General features: G+C 38.1%; 1 protein-coding gene across 6 annotated transcripts in view; it reads right to left on the reverse strand.

Moving 5' to 3' along the window:
- The window catches only part of klc1a (kinesin light chain 1a), a 101,166-nt gene that overhangs the window by 18,487 nt on the left and 55,735 nt on the right, over positions 1 to 26,944 (reverse strand). For 4 of the 6 annotated variants that reach the window (XM_060829227.1, XM_060829231.1, XM_060829228.1 and 1 more), the window contains 5 exons: positions 26,689 to 26,741; positions 26,102 to 26,169; positions 15,672 to 15,780; positions 14,974 to 15,135; positions 1,940 to 2,070 (listed from right to left, as the gene is read on the reverse strand). In XM_060829227.1, the coding sequence (XP_060685210.1) occupies positions 1,940 to 2,070; positions 14,974 to 15,135; positions 15,672 to 15,780; positions 26,102 to 26,169; positions 26,689 to 26,741 (523 nt within the window). Of the gene's footprint in view, positions 1 to 1,939; positions 2,071 to 5,933; positions 6,186 to 14,973; positions 15,136 to 15,671; positions 15,781 to 26,101; positions 26,170 to 26,688; positions 26,742 to 26,944 lie in introns of those variants that run through there. The other 2 variants (XM_060829229.1, XM_060829232.1) reach the window with 2 other exon arrangements.

Below are 26,944 nucleotides of genomic sequence, written 5' to 3' on the forward strand. Positions count from 1 at the left end.
CCAAAAATTTTTTTGTCAATACGCAGCATGCATGTCATAAAGTAGTAAACCACCATTCCCAGGCAGAACAGACCTTTGAATATCAATGAAACAGAAATGAAAACTGAATTGAAAATCCACAAGCTTATTCACAAAGGCTATTTAGCTATTTGACAGGAATTAAGGCAAGTTTTTCCATATAATGAAAAAAGCAGTTCAAAATTTTAATCTGACTTCAATTTTACACTTTTTGGCATACCTACTTTTCATTTTACACAACATCAGTACACTTGATAAAACATATTTAAAAGATAATGCTGTGATAACAAAATCTGATTCACAATAAAGAAGCCATGACATTCTTTTTTCCCCAGTGGGGAAAAAAGGTACAATATGATCAAATTTATTATCCTGACTTTTGTACAAAGTTACAAAAGTCAGGATAATATATTTGATCATTTTGCATTAACTTTTTTTGAGGTCTGCTTGTGTGGATGCCATTGAAGAAAAAGGATTGGACCCAGTCTTGAGATATTTCACTATTGTCTATCAATACACACTGCCTAAACTCATGCATGAACCTTAGACTACTGGATAAATCATCAGAGAGCTGCCAATATCCTTGACCTGCACTCCAGCTATTAATCACCATTTTCAGGAAATAGGAAGAGAAAACTTAAATGGAGGAAGGCACTTTGATTATCCCAGAACTTGAACATACAGCACTTGGGTAATTCAGCAAATAGTTTTCAAATTTTCCAATTGTATGAACTGTGTTGAAAAGTAAAAACTTTCAGAAAGAGAAGTATAAAAAAATTGTTATTACCACATTAATTACTTGCCACTATAAACTCATTTGAAGTAAAATCTATTTAACCCCTTTAGGGAATACAAAAAAAAATCAAATTTAGTGAACATCAGTATTACTGCATTTTTTTGGAGCCTGCTTTGAGAAATCAGTAAAGCAAAGGCTTTTGTTCAACAAAACATTCTTGTTCCTCAAACAATAGCATTATGTTTAACTTGGTCATTTTTTTAAATGACTGCTTTTATTGGATAAATTTAACACCTCTTCATATTTTCAACAATATGATCTTGGCATTTGTCACTTAGTTCACACATCATCATGTTAGTAAGAAACAAATTGAAAGAGATTCTTTTTACTCAGAAGGCTGAAGTTGGTACTGGTCATGCAAATTCAGATTATTTTCCTCTCCTGTCTTTCATTAACACTAGTTCAAAAGTCAACTAACTGTCTGAATGCTGTGGTCAAGAAAGATGAATTTGCATTACATAGAATTTTATACAAACAGGTCACTCTTTCCAAGAGGTCAGTTTCAGATAAATCAGATGAGTCTACTGACACCTCACTCCATCCTACCTGATAAATTGGTTGGGCGATCCCAAACACTTATGATGCAGCATCTCTTAAGAAAATGTATATGTATATACGCCATGTTTATATGGGTTCTCTAAATCCAACACCAATCTCATCATGCCTTGGCTTAATGGTAATGGCAGAGAAGAGGATAAGTCCATGGTCACAGATTGCAAAGGGAGACAATTCTGCTGCAACTGATATCATTTGAGACACTATTGACCCAAGTTTTCAGCTGGAAGATTTGTTCCCAATCTTTCCCATTTAGCCTAGTAGTAATTTTATGCAACACAAGAAGTGCTTTCACTGTGAAGAGAAGGATTCATTTCCACAAAGACCACCATATTTCTTACTGAAGAAGACTAGCTGCAATTTTTAAAAAAAATATTGTTGCCTGTAAGGTGCTTTGGGACAGTGAGGATATGAAAGGCATTAAGTAAGAACAGATCTCCATTTGTCTTACAATATTTACAACAGTCACATTTAGTGTAAGACTACTAAATTTTCGGAGCAACCTATACAATCAATATAGCTCTATGCCAATGTCAAAAAGAATAGCCAGTTTGCTAGATTAATAATTACCCAGAGTTCTTTGGCTCATTATCTCGTGGACTTCCACCTTTCAGCTTTCTCACTAATTTTTCACTACTGCGTCTAATGGAGGCTCGTAGTTTGCTGAAGGAGCCACTCCTCTTCAAAGATCCAGTTCCATCCTGTAACCCAAAATAATATAAATAAGTCAATTTGATCAGCAAAACATTTGCAATAACACTCAACATAACTAACAATGAACCATAACAAGAACAAGTTTTCTTTATTCAAGTTACTAAGAAGTTCCATATTCCTCTTTCAAATGAGATGGGAAGGAACCCACCCAACAACCAATTTACACACAATTTATTGCATGCATACTATATCTACTAGCTTCAAAATTCAACTATGAAGGTTTTTAAAATCACTACATCATACAAAATAATTTTCCAATTAACAATCTATTCAAAGATCCCAATTATTGAATTAAGTCAAATATTCACAACACATATTTTGAATCTAATCAGTTCTGATCCTAAGACTGAAATCTATTCTTCTCTCCAGGAATGTTGCTTTAACCTGAGAAGTATTTACAAATTCTTTATTCTAAATCTGACCTACATAATGAATTGTATTATAACATGTATAATTCCTATACTTTTCAACAGGTATAATACAGGATAATCAATAATTGCACATCAATAAGTTATAATGGTCAATATAATTTGTATTGTTCATACATCTGTTACTCGCATTAATTAGGCACCCAATATCATTTATTATTTAACACGTTTGATATTATAAATATAAATTGTCTTAAAACTTAGTTTATTGCCTTTTAGATAAGCCAAGAAAAATAATGTTAATTTGTCTTGAATATCCCTAAACTTAAATCGTTAATCAATTAAAAATACTTTGATTTAAAAAAACTTACAATCTTGAATTCACGTTTTTGCTGTATTTTCTCAAACAAAGCAACTAAATTATCTTCCAAATGCAGTTCAATACTTGTATACCTCACATGGCATATTTAGTGGTTATCATTACATATTTCAAATTCTAGCTAAACTGAATTCCTGAGGTCTCTGGCCAAAGTAAAACCTCAAGAAAAGTTAGAAATAAGTACTCCTGTATCTAGATGCACGGTCTGATTACTTTTCATGCTGTGTTTATTGTATAGTTACACAACAATGTGCTCCTTTAAATTCGTTTCTTTTTCTCTTCCTCAACACATCTACTTTTGCTGTAGTACCATATACATCAAGATCTCTGATACTTCACCTGATTGGTCATTTATTAGGTGTCAATTCAGAAAAAAACTAACGATGGACTACTTGCTTGTAGAACATCACTGAGTGAGTTCAAGCTGAATATTTTTCTGGAAGGGGTCACTGAATAACAATTTGATTCTTTTCACCTCCCGAGACCAGGGCATCAACGCTAAGTATAGCGCTTCAAGTATGTCAAGTTTGAGTTTATTTGACATGAACAAAGAATCAAACCTTCATCAATAGTTTGTATACATTAATGTCAGTGGGTGCAAACTCTAAAGATCAAGAAATACATATTTGAGGTTGCCCTTCAACAATTAGTACTCTAATCTCTATGCTGCATTTTTTCCCTTCCACAGTTACCATAACTGGTTAACAGAAACTCCCTAGACGCCAAATTCAGGGTCTTTAAAGGAGAAGCTTGAGGTGCAGTTGTTGACTCCGTGTCTGTATAAGATGAAATTTAGAAGGATGAGAGAGATCTCATTGAAACATACAGAAAACAGACAGTTCTGGATAAACTGCACATGAAGATGACATTTCCACTAGTAGGAGAGACTAAGACCCGACAGCACAGCCTCTGAGTGAAGGGATGACCTTCTAAAACTGAGATGAAGAAGAACTCAGCCAGAGAATGGAAAATCTCTGGTACTCACTGCTGCAGAATAATGTGGAGGCTAAGGCAGAGTGTCTTTCAGACAGAGATAGATAGGTTCTTGATTAGTGAGAGGATGAAGGGTTACAGGGAGAAAGCAAGAGAATGGGGTTGAGAAATAGGTCAGTCACGATTGAATGGCAGAGCAGACTCAAATGGGCCATATGGCTCATTTCTGCTCCTATATCTTATAGTCTAAGCAGAATGTAAATCTATTCTAAGATTTTCTATAATGTTTTCAAGATATGAAATATTATCAATGATTATAATGTGACATTTATCAATGCATCATTACTTGGAAAAACAGTTCTTTCAAGTTTATTATGGCTTTATCCATCTCTTATTTGAATGTGAAATACATTGAGTGCCATGCACTTTTCCCATTTACTAATTACAAAGTATAAAAGCTTCACAGAAAGTTAAGAGATGTACAAGGACGATAAATCCTGAACTGAGAAGTCAGAACTATCTGAACATGCTGGGTCTCTTCTTCCCTAGAAAGAGAACATTGAAAACTAATCATGGACGGATTTGATAATGTAGATGTAGAGGAGATGTTACTACTTGTGAAACCAGTACAAAACTATGGAGTATGGGTACAAAGTAGTCACTAATAATGCCAATAAAGAAATTAAGAAAAATGTAGTTACTCAACTTGAAATGTGAAACTAATCACTGCAATAAGTAAAAACAAAGTTTTTGGATAAACTCAGCAGGTCTGGCAGCATCTGTGAGAAATTAATGCTGAGTTCAATAGGATTCACTCAAAACCAATTGTGCCATAGCTGCTTGGTTTCTCCAGGTCCTTCTGCTTTTGTTTCAGATCTACAGTATCCGCAATACTTTTGTTTTTATTATATCGAATTGTGCTGAATATCACTGCCACATTGAAGGGTATGCTGGAAAAGTACATGAAGGAAAGCAGAATAAAGAACAGAATAGAGGACATATTGATAAGGTGAGATGAACTAGTGGCCTATTTCTATGCTGTAGATGCTACTTAATATGTGCTAATACTGCTTTTAAAGAAGGTCTATTAGTTTTTCAGGAGGGAGAAAAGACCAAACTTACCTTCTTCGAAATCATTTGTTAATTATGCAACATCAAATTAAAATTATCTTTAAGTTTTTTCCTTTCAATTATTTCCTCTTCTTTCAAAAGGTATTACAAAAAAAATTAAACTGTGGATTAAAATTGTTGTTCACGTCAAAAAGGGAATGCTAATATACTACTATAACCCAGAAAAATCTTAGTGACATAAGAAAATAGAATCTTTCAGCTGTGTTTAAATGCATTAAAACGTTCACCAATCTGATTAAACTTCATTGTATTATAAAACCCAATACATTTATTTCTCTTCAGTTATGAAATACAGGTAGAAAAAACCCTGACAATTTTCCTACCTATTATTCAGTGAAAACTTGATGAAAAATAAAGTGCAAATCTGCTTCGTCAAAAATGATTAAGATTGATTAACAGTTATATGCAAGTTAGGCCGTCCTATGTTGTAGGGTAGAAAAATAACTTTATAAAGGTGAGTGCACAATTTTTATGACCTATTTAGAAAATCCTGGAGCTCTAGAATGCTACGTGCAGGGTAGACTGAAGAAGTAAGCAGACCAGAGGCAAAGACAAATTAGTGAGACATTGAACTAGTTTATTAAGAGCTAGAAAAAAAAAGACAATCACATACCACTAGACACTCGAGAAACCAGCAGAGATCAGTTTACTAATGCACTAATTTAAACATGAATTTCACCCAGAATACAAACATTTTAACAACATTCTTGAAAGACCTCTAAATAGGCACTAAGTTAATGAATTGAGGACAAATAACATGCCTCCTATTTTAAATAAGAGATTCTGGCTGTATATCATGCCATACTATTTAATCAATATTTTTCTTCATTTGAGAGTAACCATTACTGGTCTTTTTTGTAGGATAAAGCATTAGAAAATCTACCTTGCAATTACATAACAGAGATGCCAAGCCATAAAATGCTCAAATGGCGCTTACATATGCCTGAATTTACAAACATGACTAATAAAATTAGAACAGCTTAGTTTTAAATATATGTTTTGATTTTAAAGTATGGGTCTCATATAATTATAATCTGCTGGCATTTCTATTAATGCAAAAATCAGTCAATGGTGGAAAGGAATACACAGTTTTAAACAGATATGTCAAGGCTACAGGTATACAATAAACTACAAGAATATCGCAGAATTACAACAGCCTTGAAACAGTTCTTAATAAACAAAATATAGTGTAGACAAAGTTACAGATTGCAATAATGCACAGAAGTTAAGCCTCAAGATGGTGCATGCCCTTCATGCCGGGAAATATTAGTATCACAAAGAGCACCTATGCCTGGCAGACAAAAAAAAAGGAGAAGCAAGTCAAAACTGTTGCAAAAGCTTCAACAGTTTCAATTGTTTGAGGAAATTACACAAACAGTATTTCTAGGTCAAATGAAGATCACATATGCTGCTCATCATTTATTATTCCAACACATGATTAAATCTGTGAATAACTAAACTCATCTGTTGGATGTACCAGCACTATTATGTGCCCTTAAAAGTGGAGAAGAGAACCAGTGCCAAAAGCAAGCATGGATAGCAACTGGAGAGAAAAGAAAGAGAACGTAGGGAAATAAAACAGGAAAACATGCACTTGTATGGTACTTTTCTGCTTTGACACAGAGCATTGCAGTTAATTTATGCTTGAAGCGTAGTCACTGTTGTAAAGTAGAAAATGCAGCAACATACCTCAAACAGTAATGTGATAATAACCAGATATTCTATTTTAGTGATGTTCATTTAAAAATAAATACTGGTGAGGGCATTAACCAAAACCTTTCTGCTGCACTGAGAAATAGTACCAAAATAATGCTGTGAAACATTTTACATCCATAAGAGGAAGGCCAAAAGATTCATTTTCAGTGTGAAACATCCTAGTTATCAGGATAGCAAAAGAACTAGCAATCTACATGCTAGAGCAACACTGACTCAAGTGATTTGATCAAAGTTTATCAGGTAATGAAAGGAATAGACTACCTTTCTGCAGCTTCTCTGATAAGGAAGTATCAAGATATGCATGGCCAGATTGATACTGAATGTTAAGGCTTGATTAATGTCATATAGAATATTGGCCCCTTGGAACCAGCTGCCCGCTCATGAAAAGTCAAGTTGCTGAAGTCCTTTTGGGCAAGGATTGGATCAGTTTCTGGTTGAGGCATAGATTACCTAAAAATTGTATGTTTGTTCAGTAATAATTTAGGCGAAAGTGGTCACCTGAACTATATGATCATCTAAAAGAACTGGAAAAAAGATTTTCATTCTTTCTCCTAATTGTCTGCATTTTCCATGAGATGGTGTGTCTCAGATAGATTGGGAGTAATGTATGAGGTAGTGTAATTGCCAGGAACACGGTGGATGGATTAATGGAGTTTTCCTGTCTATGCTCAAGGTTGGGTGTGGAAAAATGTTGGGGGGGGGGGGGGATATTGGGAAAAGAGGGAGAAGGGGAAGTGTTTTTTTTGGGGGGGGGGTGAGGGAAGACCTGGAGGAAGGAGGGAAGAGAAGGGGAGGAAAGGGATGGAAGAGGCAGAGGAAAGAAAGCTGTCGCAGTTGTTGACTTAAGAATTATTGCATACACACTGTTATACATATATAAATATACTCAGATATGTGGATGTATTTGTGTGGAGATTAGAACGGAATGGTCAGAAGCAGTGAAGCAATCACGCTTGTTGCTGATCTCTCAAGAATAATTTGAAGTCAGCAAGTGGTCCCTGGAATCCACCCAATCAATAAACTCAAAGCTGATCTCTGCTCCACATTCCAGAAAAAGAGAGATCCTATAAAGTGGCCAAGAGCAGTGGGAAATCAGAAGATTGGGAAGGCTACAAAAACAAACAGAGGTTAACAAAGAGAGAAATAAGGAAGGAGAGGATCAAATATGAAGGTAGGCTAGCCAGTAATATAGGAAATGATAGTAAAAGTTTCTTTCAATACATAAGAAACAACGACAGGCAAAAGTAGACATTGGGCCACTTCAAACTGATGCTGGAAGTTTAGTGATGGGAGATAAGGAAATAGCAGGAGGACTTAACAAGTATTTTGCGTCAGTCTTCACAGTGGAAGACATGAGTAATATCCCAGCAATTAAAGGGAGTCAGGGGACTGAGTACGGTTGCCATTACAAAATAGAAAGTGCTCGAAAAGCTAAAAGGTCTTAAAATTGATAAATCTCCTGGCCCCGATGGGATACATCCTAGAGTTCTGAGAGAGGTGGCTGAGGAAATAGTGGAGGTATTGGATGAGATCTTTCAAAAGTCACTGGAGTCAGGGAAAGTCCCGGATGACTGAAAGATGCTGTTGTAACCCCCTTGTTCAAGAAAGGATCAAGACAAAAGATGGAAAATTATAGGCCAATTAATCTAACCTCGGTTGTTGGTAAAATTCTAGAATCCATCAAGGATGAAGTTTCTAAATTCTTGGAAGAGCAGAGTCGAATTAGAACAAGTCAACATGGATTTAGTAAGGGGAGGTCGTGTCTGACAAACCTGTTGGAATTCTTTGAAGAGGTGACAAGTAGGTTAGACCAAGGAAACCCAGTGGATGTGGTCTATCTAGACTTCCAAAAGGCCTTTGATCAGGTGCCATACGGGAGGCTGCTGAGCAAAGTAAGGGCCCATGGTGTTCGAGGCGAGCTACTGGTATGGATTGAGGATTGACTGTCTGACAGAAGGCAGAGAGTTGGGATAAAAGGTTCTTTTTCAGAATGGCAGCTGGTGGCAAGCGGTGTCCCACAGGGTTCAGTGTTGGGCTGCAGATGTTCACGTTATATATTAATGATTTGGATGAAGTGACTGGGGGCATTCCAGCGAAGTTTGCCGATGATACGAAGTTAGGTGGACAGGCAGGTAGTACTGAGGAAGTGGGGAGGCTGCAGAAGGATCTAGACAGCTTGGGAAAGTGGTCCAGGAAATGGCTGATGGAATTCAATGTGAGCAAATGCGAGGTCTTGCACTTTGGAAAAAAGAATAGAAGCATGGGCTACTTTCAAAACGGTGAGAAAATTCGTAAAGCCAAAGTACAAAGGGATCTGGCAGTGCTTGTCGAGGATTCTCTAAAGGTAAACATGCAGGTTGAGTCCGTGATTAAGAAAGCAAATGCAATGTTGTCATTTATCTCAAGGGGGTTGGAATATAAAAGCACCGTTGTACTACTGAGACTTTATAAAGCTCTGGTTAGGCCCCATTTGGAGTACAGTGTCCAGTTTTGGTTCCCACACCTCAGGATAGACATACAGTCACTGGAGCGTGTCCAGCAGAGATTCACACGGATGATCCCTGGAATGGTAGGTCTAACATACGAGGAACGGCTGAGGATCCTGGGATTGTATTCATTGGAGTTTAAGATTAAGAGGAGATTTAATAGAAACTTACAAGATACTACATGGCTGGGAAAGGGTGGACGCTAGGAAATTGTTTCCGTTAGGCGAGGAGACTAGGACCAGTGGACACAGCCTGAGAATTAGAGGGGGTCAATTCAGAACAGAAATGCAGAGACATTTCTTCAGCCAGAGAGTGGTGGGCCTGTGGAATTCATTGCCGCAGAGTGCAGTGGAGGCCGGGACGCTAAATGTCTTCAAGGCAGAGATTGATAAATTCTTGATGTCACAAGGAATTAAGGGCTACGGGGAGAATGCGGGTAAGTGGAGTTGAAATGCCCATCAGCCATGATTGAATGGCGGAGTGGACTCGATGGGCCGAATGGCCTTACTTCCACTCCTATATCTTATGGTCTCAATAATTAAAGAATTAATTAAAAGAATGCCTCAAAAGAAAATCAATAAAAAACTGGATGGCTAAGAAAAGAGACAAGAAAAGGAAACCTTTAAATAGTTCCAAGTCAATGGTGTGCTTCAAAAAGAAACTACATTTAATGCTGTTTAAAAGTATTCAAAATTGTAAGATTTAGCTACCATCGCAGAAAAGCTTTTGTTTGTTAATATATTAAACCACCAAGTTATTTGGTAAAAAATTATGTTAGCACATCTATAATTCAAATATTTAATGCAGTAATTGTGTACATTTTAAACAACTCTTTAACAATGGAATCTGTTAAGATTAAAAACTGATAGCATGATAGCCAATATCCTTTCAGTGTTTTTAATATTCTAATTTAGTGAAACTTAAGGCTATTTACTCAGTAATCGGGCTGTGTGGATTTTCAGAATATTATTTAATGGTTAGATTAGATTAGATTACTTACAGTGTGGAAACAGGCCCTTCGGCCCAACAAGTGCACACCGACCTGCTGAAGCGCAACCCACCCAGACCCATTCCCCTACATTTACCCCTTCACCGAACACTATGGACAATTTAACATGGCCAATTCACCTAACCTGCACATCTTTGGACTGTGGGAGGAAACCGGAGCACCCGGAGGAAACCCACACGGACACGGGGAGAATGTGCAAACTCCACACAGTCAGTCGCCTGAGGCGGGAATTGAACCCAGGTCTCTTGCGCTGTGAGGCAGCAATGCTAACCACCGTGCCGCCCACGAAAGGCAGGCATTACTGTACAAAAGGCAGGCATTCGGTACACTGTGTGCCTGCCGATACTGAAAGAACAACCCATGGAGTTCCACTTGCCCATGAACTAAATCATCACTTCTTTTTTCCCTTCAAATAAGTATTCAATATCCTATCGAGAGCAATAATTAATTTTGCTTCCACCAATTTTTTCAGGTAGTGGATTCCAAATTCAAACCACCAAGCAGATAAAAATCAAAATTCAAGTCACATTTTTGGCATTCAATCACCTCAACTTCATGTCCTCTAGTTCTTGCACCTTCAGCAAAATTGGCAAGTTGCTTCCCATCAATTCTGTCCAGACTCCTTAAGATTTGAACACTCCTAACAAATCTCCTCTGAATTCTTTTTTAAGGAGTTACACGGATAGACCAGAGAAGCTGAGTCTCATCCCTGGCAATATCTGTTTTGCTTTTCGCCCATGCTTGTATGTTAGGAACATAGAAGCAGGTGTCAGCCCATTCAGCCTGCTCTTCCATTTAACATAAGTGTTACACAGAAATTGGAAAATAGGAGGGAGGAAAAGGCTATTTGGCCCTTCCAGCCTGCTCCACCATTCAATATGATCATGACCAACGTCCACTTGGTATCTTGTTCCCTGTTTCTCCCCATACTCTGTGATGCCTTAGCCCCAAGAACTATTTAATTTCTTTCTGAAAATTCTCAACAATTTGGCCTCACCACTTTGTCACAGGGAATTTCATAACCAATAGGATCATGGCTGATCATCCACTTTAATTCTCATCTCTCCGATATTATCTCCTTACCCCTTTAATAAATTTGTATTTAAAAATATGTGAATCTCTGCTTTAAACATATTCAGCGATCAAGCTTCTGTTGCCCTGTAGGGTAAAGAATTTCAAAAGATCAAAATTCTAACCAACTGCATTCAAAGTGGCCTTCCTTATATTTTAAAGTTATCTTCCCTGGTTCTATCCTTTACTAACCAGTGGAAATATCTTATTGTATCTGCCCTGTCTAACCCTTTAAATATTTAAGTTTCAACAAGATCACCTTTCAATCTTTGAAACCCTACTAAATACAGACCCAGTTTTCCTACTCTCTCTTCAGAGGACAGAACTGTCATCTGGGAACAAATTTGGTAAACTTTTATTGCCCTCCCTTGGGGTAATAATATCCTTCCTAAGGTAAGGGGACAAAAACTACACACAGCACACTACAATGATCTAACCAAGGTTCTGTACAACTGAAGCAAGACTTCACTACACTGGAACTTGAACACTCTTGCAATAAAGACTAACATACCATTAGCCATCTTAACTGTCTGCACATTAGCCTTCAGAGACTTATTGACATAAACATACACAGCCCCTTGAACATCCACACATTTCTTACCACCAATGAAATGGTCACCTCATCTGTTCTTCTTATCAAAACACATAACCTTATATTTTTATTCTAAGTAACAAATATTTGTCCTAAATGCTTTTCTCCAATGTATTCATTGCAGAAAAAGTTTATTTATTCTTTAGGTGCATGTGTGTGTGCACCTGCATGTAACCAGAAGGTGAATACTTATACTTTGACATTTCAAAGTGTGTTAATCAATTTTGCATCTTTGTCAAATAAGTGTTGTCTTCATAATGAACCAATAATTTTGTTACTTATTAAAGAAATCTGGTTGATGGATCTTTTTTATTTAAAATCTAATACTGTATAAAGTGTATAAGTGACCACATTGGCGAAGTTTTAAATATGTGACCAATGGAGCAGTGGGAAGAGAGAGAGTGCGCACTCGTCCAACCTTGGTCGCACCAGTTTCGGCACCGAATAAGTGCCATAGCATCAAATTATCTCTGCAAAAATTAGTACTGACTAACATAATTTTGATTTAATAAGCACTGAAGTTCATAGTTGAGCAATTGAGGTATAAAGGGAAGTATACTTGTGAGAACAAGAATGAGGCAGAGTAGATGATCTTCTTAAATCTTGTAAGCACTATCTGTGAAGGGGCAGTCAACTTAAAACATGGGGATTTTATTTTAATACCACTGTGTAGAAATAACTTTTCCATAGCAAAACATTGTAAATCTTTCTTACTGTTTCCTCAAATCTTGCCTAAATAATTTAAGATTTTTCATTCATCTTTATCCTAAATTATCAATTTACTTTTATCAATTACATATGTTACATGTTGACAGGTTGTCATTTTTCTCTACATGTTGTGAAGAATGTCAGCACAAACCAATATTAAATGAGCAAATAAAATTTGAATTATCCTGTAAATCACAGATTCAAAGTATATGCAAATGATCAGAATAAAACTTTAAAAATGCACAAATTAAATTTGAATATGTTCATTCTTTAAAAGGAACACATGACTGTACAAGTAACTTTTAATAACTTTGCCAATTTTTTCTGGATAAGCTTTTAAAGAAAATAACAAAACAGCAACCAAAATTAAACTGTGTAATTCAGATACTGGCATAGTTACATGTAAGCCTGAATATAGACTCTTCTGACATTTAAATCCAAAGTGAAACCAAAAGTGAAAACAAAAGCCTGTAGACAGATGAAAATGAATTAAACCTTGAGACGTTATGAACAGCATTAATCAATTAGATAATTTTATACTTGATGGATTAAAACAATCTTATGCTAATTTTTTTGACAGCCAATGTATTAGTGAATAAATGACCCAGAAATAGTGTTAGCCATTATGTGTACTTTAAAATACAAAAGCGTGCACGCAAAATATTATTTACAGACCTTGTGTGTTAATATGAAGATTAGACCAAGGATATATTTGAACAAGTGAGTGCACAGAACACAAGAGAAATATAAAGAGCTGTACAGTACACAGTACCAACATAAACTACATAATATATAAAAGATAAACCTCTAGTTCCTGGATATCTTCATGGAATTGAAAAGAAGAAAGACTGATTAGCCAAAACACATTTCTAACTGGTTCTTACAAAACTAAGTTTCTTGGAAACAGCATTATTCCAATCATCTCAGGTTCAGATACAACCACCTATCAAAAGTATTTGCAAATGCAAGACCTGATAATGAAATGGGCTGATTAAAATCCTTCCCAATTTCTGCACTGTAAATTCAATGATATTTTCAAGTATATTTGCCGTATTGAGTTTTTTTTCCCCAAAAAAAACCAAATTTGTGCATGTGAATTTTGACACGCAAGGAATATTTTAGGTTGTAACTGGCAATAATAAGTGGGATGCTCAAATTTTTTGAAATAGCAAGTAACATGACGAAACATGTGTCAAATGGGAAATAAACAGAAATCCTAGCTACCAGAATTTTCATGATGCACACCACCTCTTTGGCATTTCAATTTGATATTCCTCTAAAATATGTAATCCTATTCAAAGATAATTCATTTCTCAATCATAAGTTCACATACAACTGTGAGCAGAAAAATCAAAACAGCATTTATATATACAGTAGTAATAAAGACAGCTTATAAACATAATACTTTGAACTTTAGAAGTTTTTCAATGCTCACAAACAAAAAAATATAGTTTTAATGGTAGGAATTTTAAGCATTAAATCATTTGATAACATTTAGAATTTTGTGGCATTTTTACATTATTACTGTACAAGCATAGGAGTGCCTACAGCAACAATGCATTGTCAAAACAAATTGGATAATCAAATGATATTTTGTCATGTACATCTCAATTTTAAGGGAACAAAGACTTTCAAAGTTCATTAGGCATTTTCTCTCCATTTCTTGAATACATTTGTTCCCTATAAGATCAGCCAAGAGGGTGACCAACCATGACAACACTAGTGCCTTGCAAGTATTTGTTCGTTCTTTCTTCTTTCCTTGTTCTTAAGATTCTGTACATAGGTATTTGTACCTAAGATATTACTGCCATGCAAGACACTATGCACTTTTCACTGTACTCCTGTACTTTTATACTTGAGTACACGTGACAATAAAATCAAATCAAATCTGCTCTGTACTTGGCTAATAAGATTCAAGAACTTAGTTATCATGGCTTCTCCAATGTAATCTGCACGGTATAGGATCAAATATGATATCTCAGGACTCTCAACTTAGATAAGTGCATAGTAATTCATAATTCAGTTAATCTATTCTACCTTTTGCATTTGTAAACCAAAATATAAAGAGTAGATCAAAACTGAATTTGAAAATTAATGAAATCCTCATTACAATTTTTTACAATTTCACGCAACAGAAAATATCTGAAAATTGCTGTCTTAGTGCATTCTAACATTTCATTTCATCAATTTGCGTGTGTAGTTCTTGGTGTTATGTAAAGATTGCTAGGAATGAAATAAGTTGCAATCGTAACAGTTTATTTACAGATAATAGATTAACTTTAATCTGAAAATGTCACTTTGAAGTGGCAACCCTGTTCTTTGTTCAATTGTTCCTATATCTTTATTCTGCATTAATCAATTATGAAATGATTTCTAAACATTAATATTTCAATTTAACTACTAAAATCTAATGGTGTTAACTTCAAAGAAAATATGTAACTTTTGTTTTACTAAGGTACTAGGAACTGCAGATCTGTGGACTGTGTACTGTACTTACCCCATTCCATTCTACGCCCATACTCACTTCTTCGCCTCCATCAGGACCACTCTCATATTTTACCACATCTACATTTAGACTTTCACGGCTTCTTCTTTTCTCTATGCTCTCAGGATCATTAAGTACTTCAGCTACTCTTTGTTTATGAATATTATCAAGACCCTGTGAACCAACAATATTCATTTTATCTGAATTGTTTCCATAATTCAAATATGCAAACACATACTACTGAAATAAAAATATAAACTGTATTCAAGGATGCCAGAAATGATTTCAGAGTGTGTTTACTTGGAAATATAACATTGTTTTCTTTACTGGAGAAAACAATCTTAAGAATAGATGGAACTTAAGTGCAATGAGAATTCAAACAATATTCTTCCTCTTAAAGTGTATAGTAATAAAGAATCAGTAGATACATTTATTCGGACCTGAAGCTATTGTGCATTCAATGCCCTGTCTTGATATTTACAAAGTGTAAAATCTAGACCCCCCTATTTACAAAGGGTGTTGATCCTTAATGTCAGCTTAATATTGACATGTTCAAATTATTTAATATTTAGCTTTATGGTTTTCTTCAGTACAAGACATACAACAGCGTAGTACAAAAACCTCAACTCCTTCACTATCATCCCTCCACCAAACTAATTCTGCCATAATGTAATAAATATGTAAGACATTGGTTAATTCTTCAAGCTTACTTGTTTACGAGATCTCAGGGCTGCTTCTTCCAGTGTTTCAGCTGCTTCAAACTTGCCCTGACGTCTATAAAGTGCCCCAAGGTTCTTCAAAGTTGTTGTTACTGTTGGACTATTTGAAGAGGTAAAGTAAAAAAAAAGTCAACATTTTAAAACTAAAATAGTCACACATGGAATGTAAAGTATTTTGAGGCATTTTGCCCTTTAAACTGACTTAATACCCACAAAATCAGTGTTTTGCATTTCAATACAAATTGTTGGAAAATTTAACTTCCAATCACAGACTCAGAAACAGATGCATTTACCCAGCCCAATTCCATTCTAATCTATCAAATGTAGTCAAAGAATAACTCCTAATTGCTTCTCTTCCATTACCTCTCAGGAACTTTTCTTGGCATCCTTTTTTTCTCACAAGCTTACAGAGTCAGAGCCTTAGAGATGTACAGCATGGAAACAGACCCTTCAGTCCAACCCATCCATGCCGACCAGATATCCCAACCCAATCAAGTCCCACCTGCCAGCACCTGGCCCATATCCCTTCAAACCCTTCCTATTCATATACCATCCAAATGCCTCTTAAATGTTGCAATTGTACCAGCCTCCACCACATCCTCTGGCAGTTCATTCCATACATGTACCACCCTCTGCGTGAAAAAGTTGCCGCTTAGGTCTCTTTTATATCTTTCTCCTCTCACCCTAAACCTATGCCCTCTAGTTCTGGACTCCCCGATCCCAGGGAAAAGACTTTGTCTATTTATCCTATCCATGCCCCTCATAATTTTGCAAACCTCTATAAGGTCACCCCTCAGCCTCTGACGCTCCAGGTACCTCAGTAATATCATCCAAAACTACATATACTACCACTATCAGCTCTAATTCACCACAACCATTCCATTTTCTCTAATTTGTTACATTATTTGCGTGACATTTATTAGTGAATGAGCAGGAATTTCCTACAATGAAATATTGTGAAAACTGAAGAAACATCCTCAGTCTTCAGGGTTGAAGACAGGGCTTTGAATTATCAGGTTGGGGAGGGAATGGGGAGACAAAGAAGAGGCCAGGGAATTTAAGGAAAGTTTAAAAAAAATCAGAGAGATGGGGTGCAGAGTAGAGCAATAATATTACAGAACTTACCTGGGAATGAGCTATTTTATTTACAGTAATGTAAACTGAGGTAGCATTTATAAGAGAACTTGTCATTAAAAGAACCTCTAGGGGGTAGCAATCGCAACATGATTGAATTTCAAATCCAGTTTGATAAAGAAAACTTGAGTTTCAAACCAGCATCCTCAATTTAAATAAAGGCAATTTCAAAAGGTATGAAGAGAGAGTTGATTCAAGATCAGTAGATAAGCAGGGGCAAGCATTTAAGCAGATATTTCATAATGTTCAGAAAGAATCTTTTCTGATCAAAAAGAGCTCAAGAAGAAGGATTGACCACATGTGGGTAATGAAGGCAGTCAAGGAGAGTATCCAACCAAAAAACTAACCTTCACAGCAGAGTATCCAATCAAAAACTAATCGTCACTATAAACATCAAAAGTTAGCAAGATGATAACAGGAGGAAAAATCTTATGACAGTCACCATCACAAGGAACAAGGTATTGAACTGACTAATGGAATTGAACACAGACAAGTCAACAGGACCTGATGGCCAGCATCCAAGTGTTTTAAAGGACGTGGCCTTAGAGGTAGTGGAGACATCAGTCGAAATATTCCAGAACTCATTGGATTCTAGGACGATTTCAGCAGATTAGAAAACTGCTGATATGATACCCATATTTAAGGAGGAAGGAAGATAGAAATCAGGAAACTACAGGCTACTTAGCCATACATGTGTTGGGTGATATTAGAGATTATTATTTAGGAAGAAATAACAGGGGATTTACTCAACATGATTCTGTGAAAGGGAAATTACGTTTGAAAAATTTCTGTAGAATTCTTCGATGATACAAGAAGCAGCGTTGATAAAGGGGAACTGGCAAACATTGTGTATTTGGATTTCTAGAAGGCATTCAATAAGATGCCACGTAAGAAGGTCCAAGATAGGAGTTCACGGTTTTGGGATAATACATTAACATAGATTGCAGATTGGTTAACAAACTGAATATATGGAGTCAGGATTAATGGTATTTTTCCAGCTGTAGGATAGAATCCCTAGTGCAGAATGAGGCCATTTAGTCCATCAAGTCTGCACTGACACTCCAAAGTATCCCATTCAAATCCAGCTTTCCACCCTATCCCCACATTTACCATGCCTAATCTACTTAGTCTGCACATACCTCGACACAACAGGACAGTTTTACATGGCTAAACCACCTAACCTCCATATCCACAATTAGTGGTGTCTGCAAGGATTAGTCCAAGCAATTAATTGAGGCTCTACCTATATTAAATGACTTGGAGGAGGTGGCAGAGTGTAGTGTATCCAAATTTGCTGACAATGTGAAAATAAATGCGAGACCAATTGGTTAGAAGGATATAAGAACTTTTCAAGGATATATAGATAGGTTGAGTGACTGGGCAAAAACTTCACAGATGAAGTTTAATGAAAGTGAAAGGTCATGCACTTTGGTAGGAAGAATCAAAAGGTAAACTATTATTTAAATGGAAAGACTTTTAAAACAGGAACAGGAGAGATCTGGATGCTCTTCTGCATGAAACATTAGAAGTTACAATGCAGGCCCAGTAAATAACTAAGATGATGGATGGAATCGTTGCTCAGAGTTGGATTCTAAAAACAGCACCGGGTGTACAACATTGGTCCCAAAACTTAAGAAAAGATATTGTAGCATTGCATGCAGTTCAAAAGAGAATCATTAGGTGATTTCTGAAATGAAGTGGGTGACTGATCAACAACAGCTAAACAAACTATACTTTCATTCATTAGACTCGTTCATTAGAACTATACAGCATGGAAACAGACCTTTTGGTCCAACTTGACCATGCCAACTAGATATTCTCAATTAAACTTGTGTGAGGGGTGATCTTATTGAAGCAGAGAAGATTGAGGGTGCTTGACAGGATAACTGTTTAGACTCTGTTTCCACAATGGGGCAATCTCAAATTAGGGGGGGACAGTTGCAGAATAAAAGGGTACTCAGTTAAAACTAAGACGAGAATAAATTTTCAGAGGGTTATGAACGTCTGGAATTCTCTGCCATAGAGATGTGGTGGCTAGATAACTGAAAGTACTTCAAGAGGTGGTACACAGGTGGTATAGCGCCACGAGGAGTTGGTCTGAATGAGTTGAAGCCAATGATGATCAGATATGCAGGTTTGAGGGGTTTAATTACCTACTCCTGCTACTTTTTTACATTCTTGTGATGTACAAAGCATATAACTATACAAAGGTGACTAGCAAGTCAGATGATGGGTCAGAATATAAAGAGCAGAGAATGATCAAAAAGTTAATGAGGACAAACTGAGGAAAAGCCAGCTAGGAATGTAAAAACAGATAAAAAGAGCTTCTCCAGATATGTAAAACAAAGTGTCGGTCCTCTCGACAGTGAGAGCAGTGACTTAATAAAAGGTAAAAAGAAAACAACAGAAGAAATGACCAAATATTTTGCTTTTTTTTTCACTATGCAGAACACAAAGAAGCATTCTAGTAATAGGTGTAAAACAGGAGATGAAACAGAGCAAAATTATAATCACAAGAGAAGTGATAGGAAGCAAAGTGATAGAACTGTGGGCTGATAAAGCTTCAGGTCCTGATGGATTTCTAGCCAAACTCTTGTAGTAGATGCTAATAAAGGTAGTAGAGGCATTAGTGAATTTTGGAAAATTAACACCAAATTCAGGAAAGGTTTCAACAGACTAGCAAGTAGCAAACATAACCGTTCTATTCAAGGATGGGAGACAGGAAACTTCACACAAGTTAGTTTGACATCTGTAATGAAGAGGGTGGCAGAATCAGAGATTCTAGCTGCGCATTTAGAAAATCTCAAGGTAATCCAGGAGAAGCAACATGGTTTCTTCAAAGAGAAAACATGTTTAACCAATTAACTTGAATTCTTTGAAGGAGTAGCTTGTTCCATGGATAAAGTGGAGCCAGATGTACTATGCTTGGATGTCCAGAAGGCATAATGATATTGCAGAAAATAAAACGTATTAGCATGGATAGAAATTTAGCTGGTGGAAAACAAAACTTGTCGACGACAAGAAGTATGCTGCAAAAACATGAGGAAGTTTGCTGAGGGTTGCGTGTCTTTAGAACACTTTGCCACAGTGAGCTGTGGGGTAGAGTCCTTGTGTATATTTAAGACTGGGATAGATAAATCCTTGATCAGTAGGAATCAAGGGTTATGAGAAAAAAAAAGGAAGTGGACATGAGGAATATCAGATCAGCCATAATCCTTTTAAATGGCAGAGCAGGCTCATGGTGCTGAACAGTCTATTCCTGTTCCTATTTCTTATGGTTTGAGTTGCAGATACATATAGATAAGTCGAATGTGTGTGCCAGAACATGACAGATGGAGTAAACATAAAAATTTTCAAATTGGAAGGAAGACAAAACAACAGAGTATTACTCAAACAAAGAGCAACTATAGAATTTTATGGTGCAAATGGATTTGTGCGCTCTGGCGCATGAATCACAAAAAAAGTTACTGTGTAAGTAAAGCGTGTACTCAAGGTGCCCATGAAAAGCTCTTCTTCATTACGAGAGAAACTGAACATAAAGTATGTTGTGCTTCAGTTATACAGGAGACAGGTGAGACATTATCTTCTATGTTGTCTGTTGTTGTGGTGTCCTTATCTGAAAGGAGGATGAAAATGCAGTGGAGGCTGGTCAGAGCAGCTTTACTAGATTGATATCGGGATAAGCAGACAGACTGATGATGATAGGTTGAACAGGCTGATTTGTTTCTACTGGAGTTTAGAAGAATGTAGGGTGACTTGATCGAGGTGTGTAACATCTTGGACGGTCTTGACCAGGTGGGCATTAGAAGGACATTTCCTCTTGTGGGTCAATCCTGAATTGGGGGAGGGGGGGGGGGGGGGGGGGGGGGGGGTGTCAATGTTCTAAAGTTAGGGGTCACCTTTTCAGGAGGAAATATGGAGGAAATTTTTCTTCCTTTCAGAGGGTTGTATAACTTTGGAAATAGCTGCCTCTGATAGCAGTAAATGGATATCAAGACAGATTCTTGTTAGGCAGCAAGGAGACAAAGAGACTACAACTGCTTCGTTTTGTACATCAACGCCTTTATGTCATATCTAGACAGGATTGTTTCAATACATAATTCATCATTGATCATTGGGCTGTTTTACCCAAAACTATATAAGGGGAATGCATAGCCTATAAGCATTATAGCAGATTGATAGATTTCTTGACGTAGAAGATATCAAGAGATAGGAGGATTGGGTGAGAAAATCGCAGAGGTAGATGATTAGCCACTGTCTAGTTGAACATCAAATAAGACTCAAGGAGTCAAATGGCCCATTCCTGCTCCTATATTCCTAATTGCAATTTAGGCTCTCAAACCACAATTCTTATGTGCCACAGCACAGATTAGTTGGCTGGATGGTTCAATGCAATTTACTTATGCAAACATATGTAGTTCCATTTATTTTCTCCAAACCTTGGACCAGATGCTTTTGTTAGTTTCATTTTGTTTAAATGGAAGTAACAGATGGATGGCTCTTTCGTGGACCTCAGCCAACCCCATTTCCAACTGGTCTCTAAACAGGCATCTGGTATGGATTGAGGATTGGCTGTCTGACAGAAGGCAGAGAGTTGGGAAAAAAGGTTCTTTTTCAGAATGGCAGCTGGTGACAAGCGGTGTCCAGCAGGGTTCAGTGTTGGGGCCGCAGATGTTCACTTTATATATTAATGATTTGGATGAAGGGACTGGGGGCATTCTAGCGAAGTTTGCCGATGATACGAAGTTAGGTGGACAGTCAGGTAGTACTGAGGAAGTGGGGAGGCTGCAGAAGGATCTAGACAGTTTGGGAGAGTGGTCCAGGAAATGGCTGATGGAATTCAACGTGAGCAAATGCGAGGTCTTGCACTTTGGAAAAATAGAATAAAAGCGTAGACTACTTTCTAAACGGTGAGAAAATTCGTAAAGCCAAAGTACAAAGGGATCTGGCAGTGCTTGTCGAGGATTCTCAAAGGTAAACATGCAGGTTGAGTCCATGATTAAGAAAGCGAATGCAATGTTGTCACTTATCTGAAGAGGGTTGGAATATAAAAGCACCGTTGTGCTACTGAGACTTTATAAAGCTCTGGTTAGGCCCCATTTGGAGTACTGTGTCCAGTTTTGGTCCCCACACCTCAGGAAGGACATACTGGCACTGGGACGTGTCCAGTGGCGATTCACACAGATCAACCATTCCAGGGATCATCTAACATATGAGGAACGGCTGAGGATCCTGGGATTATATTCATTGGAGTTTAGAAGATTAAGGGGAGACTTAATAGAAACTTACAAGATAATACAAGGCTTGGAAAGGGTGGACGCTAGGAAATTGTTTCCGTTAGGCGAGGAGACTAGGACCCGTGGACACTGCCTTAAAATTAGAGGGGGTCAATTCATAACAGAAATGCGGAGACATTCGGGTCCTTAAGGGGGAGGGGGAAGCAGCCCCAGATCGTGGTCCACGTTGGCACCAACGACATAGGTAGGAAGAGGGGTGAGGATGTCAGGCAGGTTTTCAGGGAGCTAGGTTGGAAGCTCAGAGCTAGAACGAACAGAGTTGTTGTCTCTGGTTTGTTACCCGTGCCACGTGATAGAGAGTCGAGGAATAGGGAGAGAGAACAGTTAAATGCGTGGCTACAGGGATGGTGCAGGAGGGAGGGATTCCGGTTTCTGGACAACTGGGGTTCTTTCTGGGGAAGGTGGAACCTCTATAAACAGGATGGTCTACACCTGAACCTGAGGGGCACCAGTATCCTTGGGGGGAGGTTTGCTAGTGCTCTTTGGGAGGGTTTAAACTAACTCTGCAGGGGCATGGGAACTTGGACTGTAGCTTTATGGTACAGGACCTTGAGTGTAGGGACATTAGGAACAAGGCATCAATCTCGAAGGAGGGTGCCTGTAAACAGGAAGGTGGCTTGAAGTGTGTATACTTCAATGCCAGAAGTATAAGAAATAAGGTAGGTGAACTTGCAGCGTGGGTTGGTACCTGGGCCTTCAATGTTGTGGCCATTACAGAGACGTGGGTAGAACAGGGGCAGGAATGGCTGTTGCAGGTTCCAGGGTTTAAATGTTTTAGCAGAGTCAGAGATGGGGGTAAAAGAGGGGGTGGTGTGGCATTGCTTGTCAAGGATAGTATTACAGCGGTGGAAAGGACGATGGAGGAAGACTTGCCATGTGAGGTAGTTTGGGCTGAGGTTAGAAATAGGAAAGGTGAGGTCACCCTGTTAGGAGGTTTCTACAGGCCTCCCAATAGTCCGAGAGAAGTAGAGGAAGGTATTGCGAGGATGATTCAGGAGAAGAGTGAAAGTAGCAGGGTGGTTGTTATGGGGGACTTTAACTTCCCAGATATAGACTGGGAAAGCTATAGCTCGAGTTCGTTAGATGGGTCGGTGTTTGTCCAATGTGTGCAGGAGGGTTTCCTGACACAATATGTAGACAGGCCAACAAGAGGTGAGGTTATACTGGATTTGGTTCTAGGTAATGAACCAGGCCAGGTGTTAGACTTGGACGTAGGCGAGCACTTCGGGGACAGTGACCACAACTCGGTGACTTTTACTTTAGTGATGGAGAGGGATAAGTGTGCACTGCAGGGCAAGAGTTATAGCTGGGGGCAGGGAAATTATGATGCGGTGAGGCATGACTTAGGATGCGTGGATTGGAAAAATAGGCTTCAAGGGAAGAACACAAATGATATATGTGGAGATTGTTCAAGGAACAGCTATTGGGTGTCCTTGATAAGTATGTACCAGTCAGGCAGGGAGTAAAGGGTCTTGTGAGGGAGCCGTGGTTTAATAGGGAATTGGAATCCCTTGTGAAAGGGAAGAGGGCGGCCTATGTAAAGATGAGGCGTGAAGGTTCAGTTGGGGCGATTGAGAGTTATAAGGTAGCCAGGAAGGATCTAAAGAGAGAGCTAAGAGCAGCGAGAAGGGGACATGAAAAGTCTTTAGTTGGTAGGATTAGGGAAAACCCAAAGGCTTTCTATAGGTATGTCAGGAATAAAAGGATGACTAGGGTAGGTATCGGTCCAGTCAAGGATAGTAGTGGGAAGTTGTGCGTGGAGGCGGAGGAGATTGGAGAGACACTAAATCAATACTTTTCGTCAGTATTCACTCAGGAACAGGACACTATTGCTGATGTGAATATTGAGTCACAAGTGATTAGAATGGATGGCCTTGAGGTATGTAGGGAAGAGGTCTGGGGAATACTGGAAAGGATGAAAATAGATAAGTCCCCTGGGCCTGATGGCATTTATCCTAGGATCCTCTGGGAAGCTAGGGGGGAGATTGCAGAGCCATTGGCCTTGATTTTTATGTCGTCATTGTCTACGGGAATAGTGCCAGAAGACTAGAGGATAGTGAATGTGGTCCCCTTGTTCAAGAAGGGGAGTAGGGATAGCCCGAGTAACTATAGGCCAGTGAGTCTCACTTCTGTTGTGGGCAAAGTCTTAGAGAGAATTGTAAAGGATAGGATTTATGAACATCTGGATAGGAATAATGTGATCAAGGATAGTCAGCATGGTTTTGTGAAGGGCAGGTCGTGCCTCACAAACCTTATTGAATTCTTTGAGAAGGTGACTAAGGAGGTGGACGAGGGTAAAGCAGTAGATGTGGTGTATATGGATTTTAGCAAGGCGTTCGATAAGGTACCCCATAGTAGGCTAATGCAAAAACTACGGAGGTATGGCATTGAGGTTTGGATTAGGAATTGGCTGGCTGGAAGGAGACAGAGGGTATAGTTGATGGAATAGGTTCATCGTGGAGTGCAGTTACTAGCGGCGTTCCACAAGGATCTGTTTTGGGACCATTGCTGTTTGTCATCTTTATAAATGATCTAGAGGAGGGGCTTGAAAGCTGGGTGAGCAAGTTTGCGGATGACACGAAAGTCGGTGGAGTTGTGGACAGCGAAGAAGGATGTGGCAGGTTACAGCGGGATATAGATAAGTTGCAGAGCTGGGCAGAAAGGTGGCAAATGGAGTTCAATGTAGCTAAGTGTGAAGTCATTCACTTTGGTAGGAGTAACAAGATGGATTACTGGGCTAATGGTAGGCTACTTGCTACTGTGGATGAGCTGAGGGATCTTGGTGTCCACGTACACAGATCTCCGAAAGTTGCCACCCAGGTAAATAGTGCTGTGAAGAAGGCATATGGTGTACTGGGATTTATTGGTAGAGGAATTGAGTTCCAGAGTCCTGAGGTCAGGTTGCAGTTGTATAAGACTCTAGTGCAGCCTCATCTGGAGTATTGTGCGCCGTTTTGGTCGCCATACTATAGGAAGGATGTGGAGGCATTGGAACGAGTGCAGAGGAGGTTTACCAGGATGTTGCCTGGCATGGTAGGAAGATCGTATGAGGAAAGGCTGAGGCACTTGGGGCTGTTCTCATTGAAGAAAAGAAGGTTTAGGGGAGATTTGATAGAGGTGTACAAGATGATTAGGGGTTTAGATAGGGTTGACAGTGAGAACCTTTTTCCGCTAATGGAGTCAGCTGTTACTAGGGGACACAGCTTTAAATTAAGGGGTGGTAGGTATAGGACAGATGTTAGGGGTAGATTCTTTACTCAGCGGGTTGAGACTTCATGGAATGCCCTGCCACTAGCAGTGGTGAACTCTCCCTCTTTATGGTCATTTAAGCGGGCATTGGATAAGCATATGGAGGTTATTGGGCTAGTGTAGGTTAGGTAGACTTTGGTCGGCGCAACATCGAGGGCCGAAGGGCCTGTACTGCGCTGTATTTTTCTATGTTCTATGTTCTTCAGCCAGAGTGTGGTAGGCCTGTGGAATTCATTGCTGCAGAGTGCAGTGGAGGCCGGGACACTAAATGTCTTCAAGGCAGAGATTGATAGATTCTTGACGTCTCGAGGAATTAAGGGCTACGGGGAGAATGCGGGTAAGTGGAGTTGAAATGCCCATCAGCCATGATTGAATGGCGGAGTGGACTCGATGGGCCAAATGGCCTTACTTCCACTCCTATATCTTATGGTCTTATAGACATGAAGATTGAAGGGCATAATGTTCTCAAGAATTCACATTACTATCCAAAGTGAAAGATGTAAACAGTTTAATTTGTTACCACTCTAGTCTACCAACATAAAGTTGCATATAAAATTAGGATTGTTCTGGGATTACTGGCACATTTAAATTATTTAAGTTGAGTATTCACATTTCCAAAATAAGCAATAAATGGTAACTTAAATAGAAGCGAATTATATGGTCCCATGAGCCACTTAAGAAATAAGGTATGCCATTCTGTTTACAATAATTTTGTTTTTAAATTTAAATCTGAAAATATACCTGTCAACTTTGCATGCCTTGTACCAACCTCCATATTCACCAAATGTGGTGCCATCTTTTGGTTTTCCCTAAATAAAATACAATATGCATAATATATAAACTAGGCTTATATATGAAATTCAAGCATTCGACAAAGAGAGCATTAAAAAAAAATCAAGTGCAGAATGCAGTGGTTATGGAACACATACTACTTCAACATCTTCTGGTCATGTGAGTTCAAAATGGTAGCATTTGAGAAAACTAACATAAAATTCCTCAAACTCATGTCTCAGTCTCACCCAGCATATTCACAGAAATCCATATTGCCTGTCACCTTTTTTAAGAAGGGGAAATATTACATATAAAAGTGAGCCTTTCAGGAAAACCTGCCTATTGGAAGATTCATAGAACACTGACTTCATATCCTCTTAATTAAAGATGGCGCATCTAATACTGTGATCATAAAATGCTTTCCAACATTCATTACTTTCTAATATTACATAATTCTTTATGGATTAATTTTATGATCGGTCTGAAGCAGACTAAAAGCATGTTCCATAATAACACTAAAAACAATAGGAAAGTCATGTTAACCAACTTAATCTTACCTTGCATTGTTCCTCTCTTTCTTCAGCATGCATCCAAATAGGCTTATTTTCATCTGGGAAAAGATAATTCAGCCATTTTTAAGACAGAAAGTAAACTCACAAATAGAGGGTTGTTCCATAACTTTAATAATTTGATCTTTCATTCAAGGTTATCTTTCTTAAAAGAAACAGGAATTTGACTGCCCAAATAAATTAGCAGGAAAGAGAATGCATTAAGAAAATATGACAGAACTCAGATAAGGCTAGAATGTTAAAT

This window comes from Hemiscyllium ocellatum, chromosome 8, assembly GCF_020745735.1.
Source record: "Hemiscyllium ocellatum isolate sHemOce1 chromosome 8, sHemOce1.pat.X.cur, whole genome shotgun sequence".
NCBI classification, from domain to species: domain Eukaryota; kingdom Metazoa; phylum Chordata; class Chondrichthyes; order Orectolobiformes; family Hemiscylliidae; genus Hemiscyllium; species Hemiscyllium ocellatum.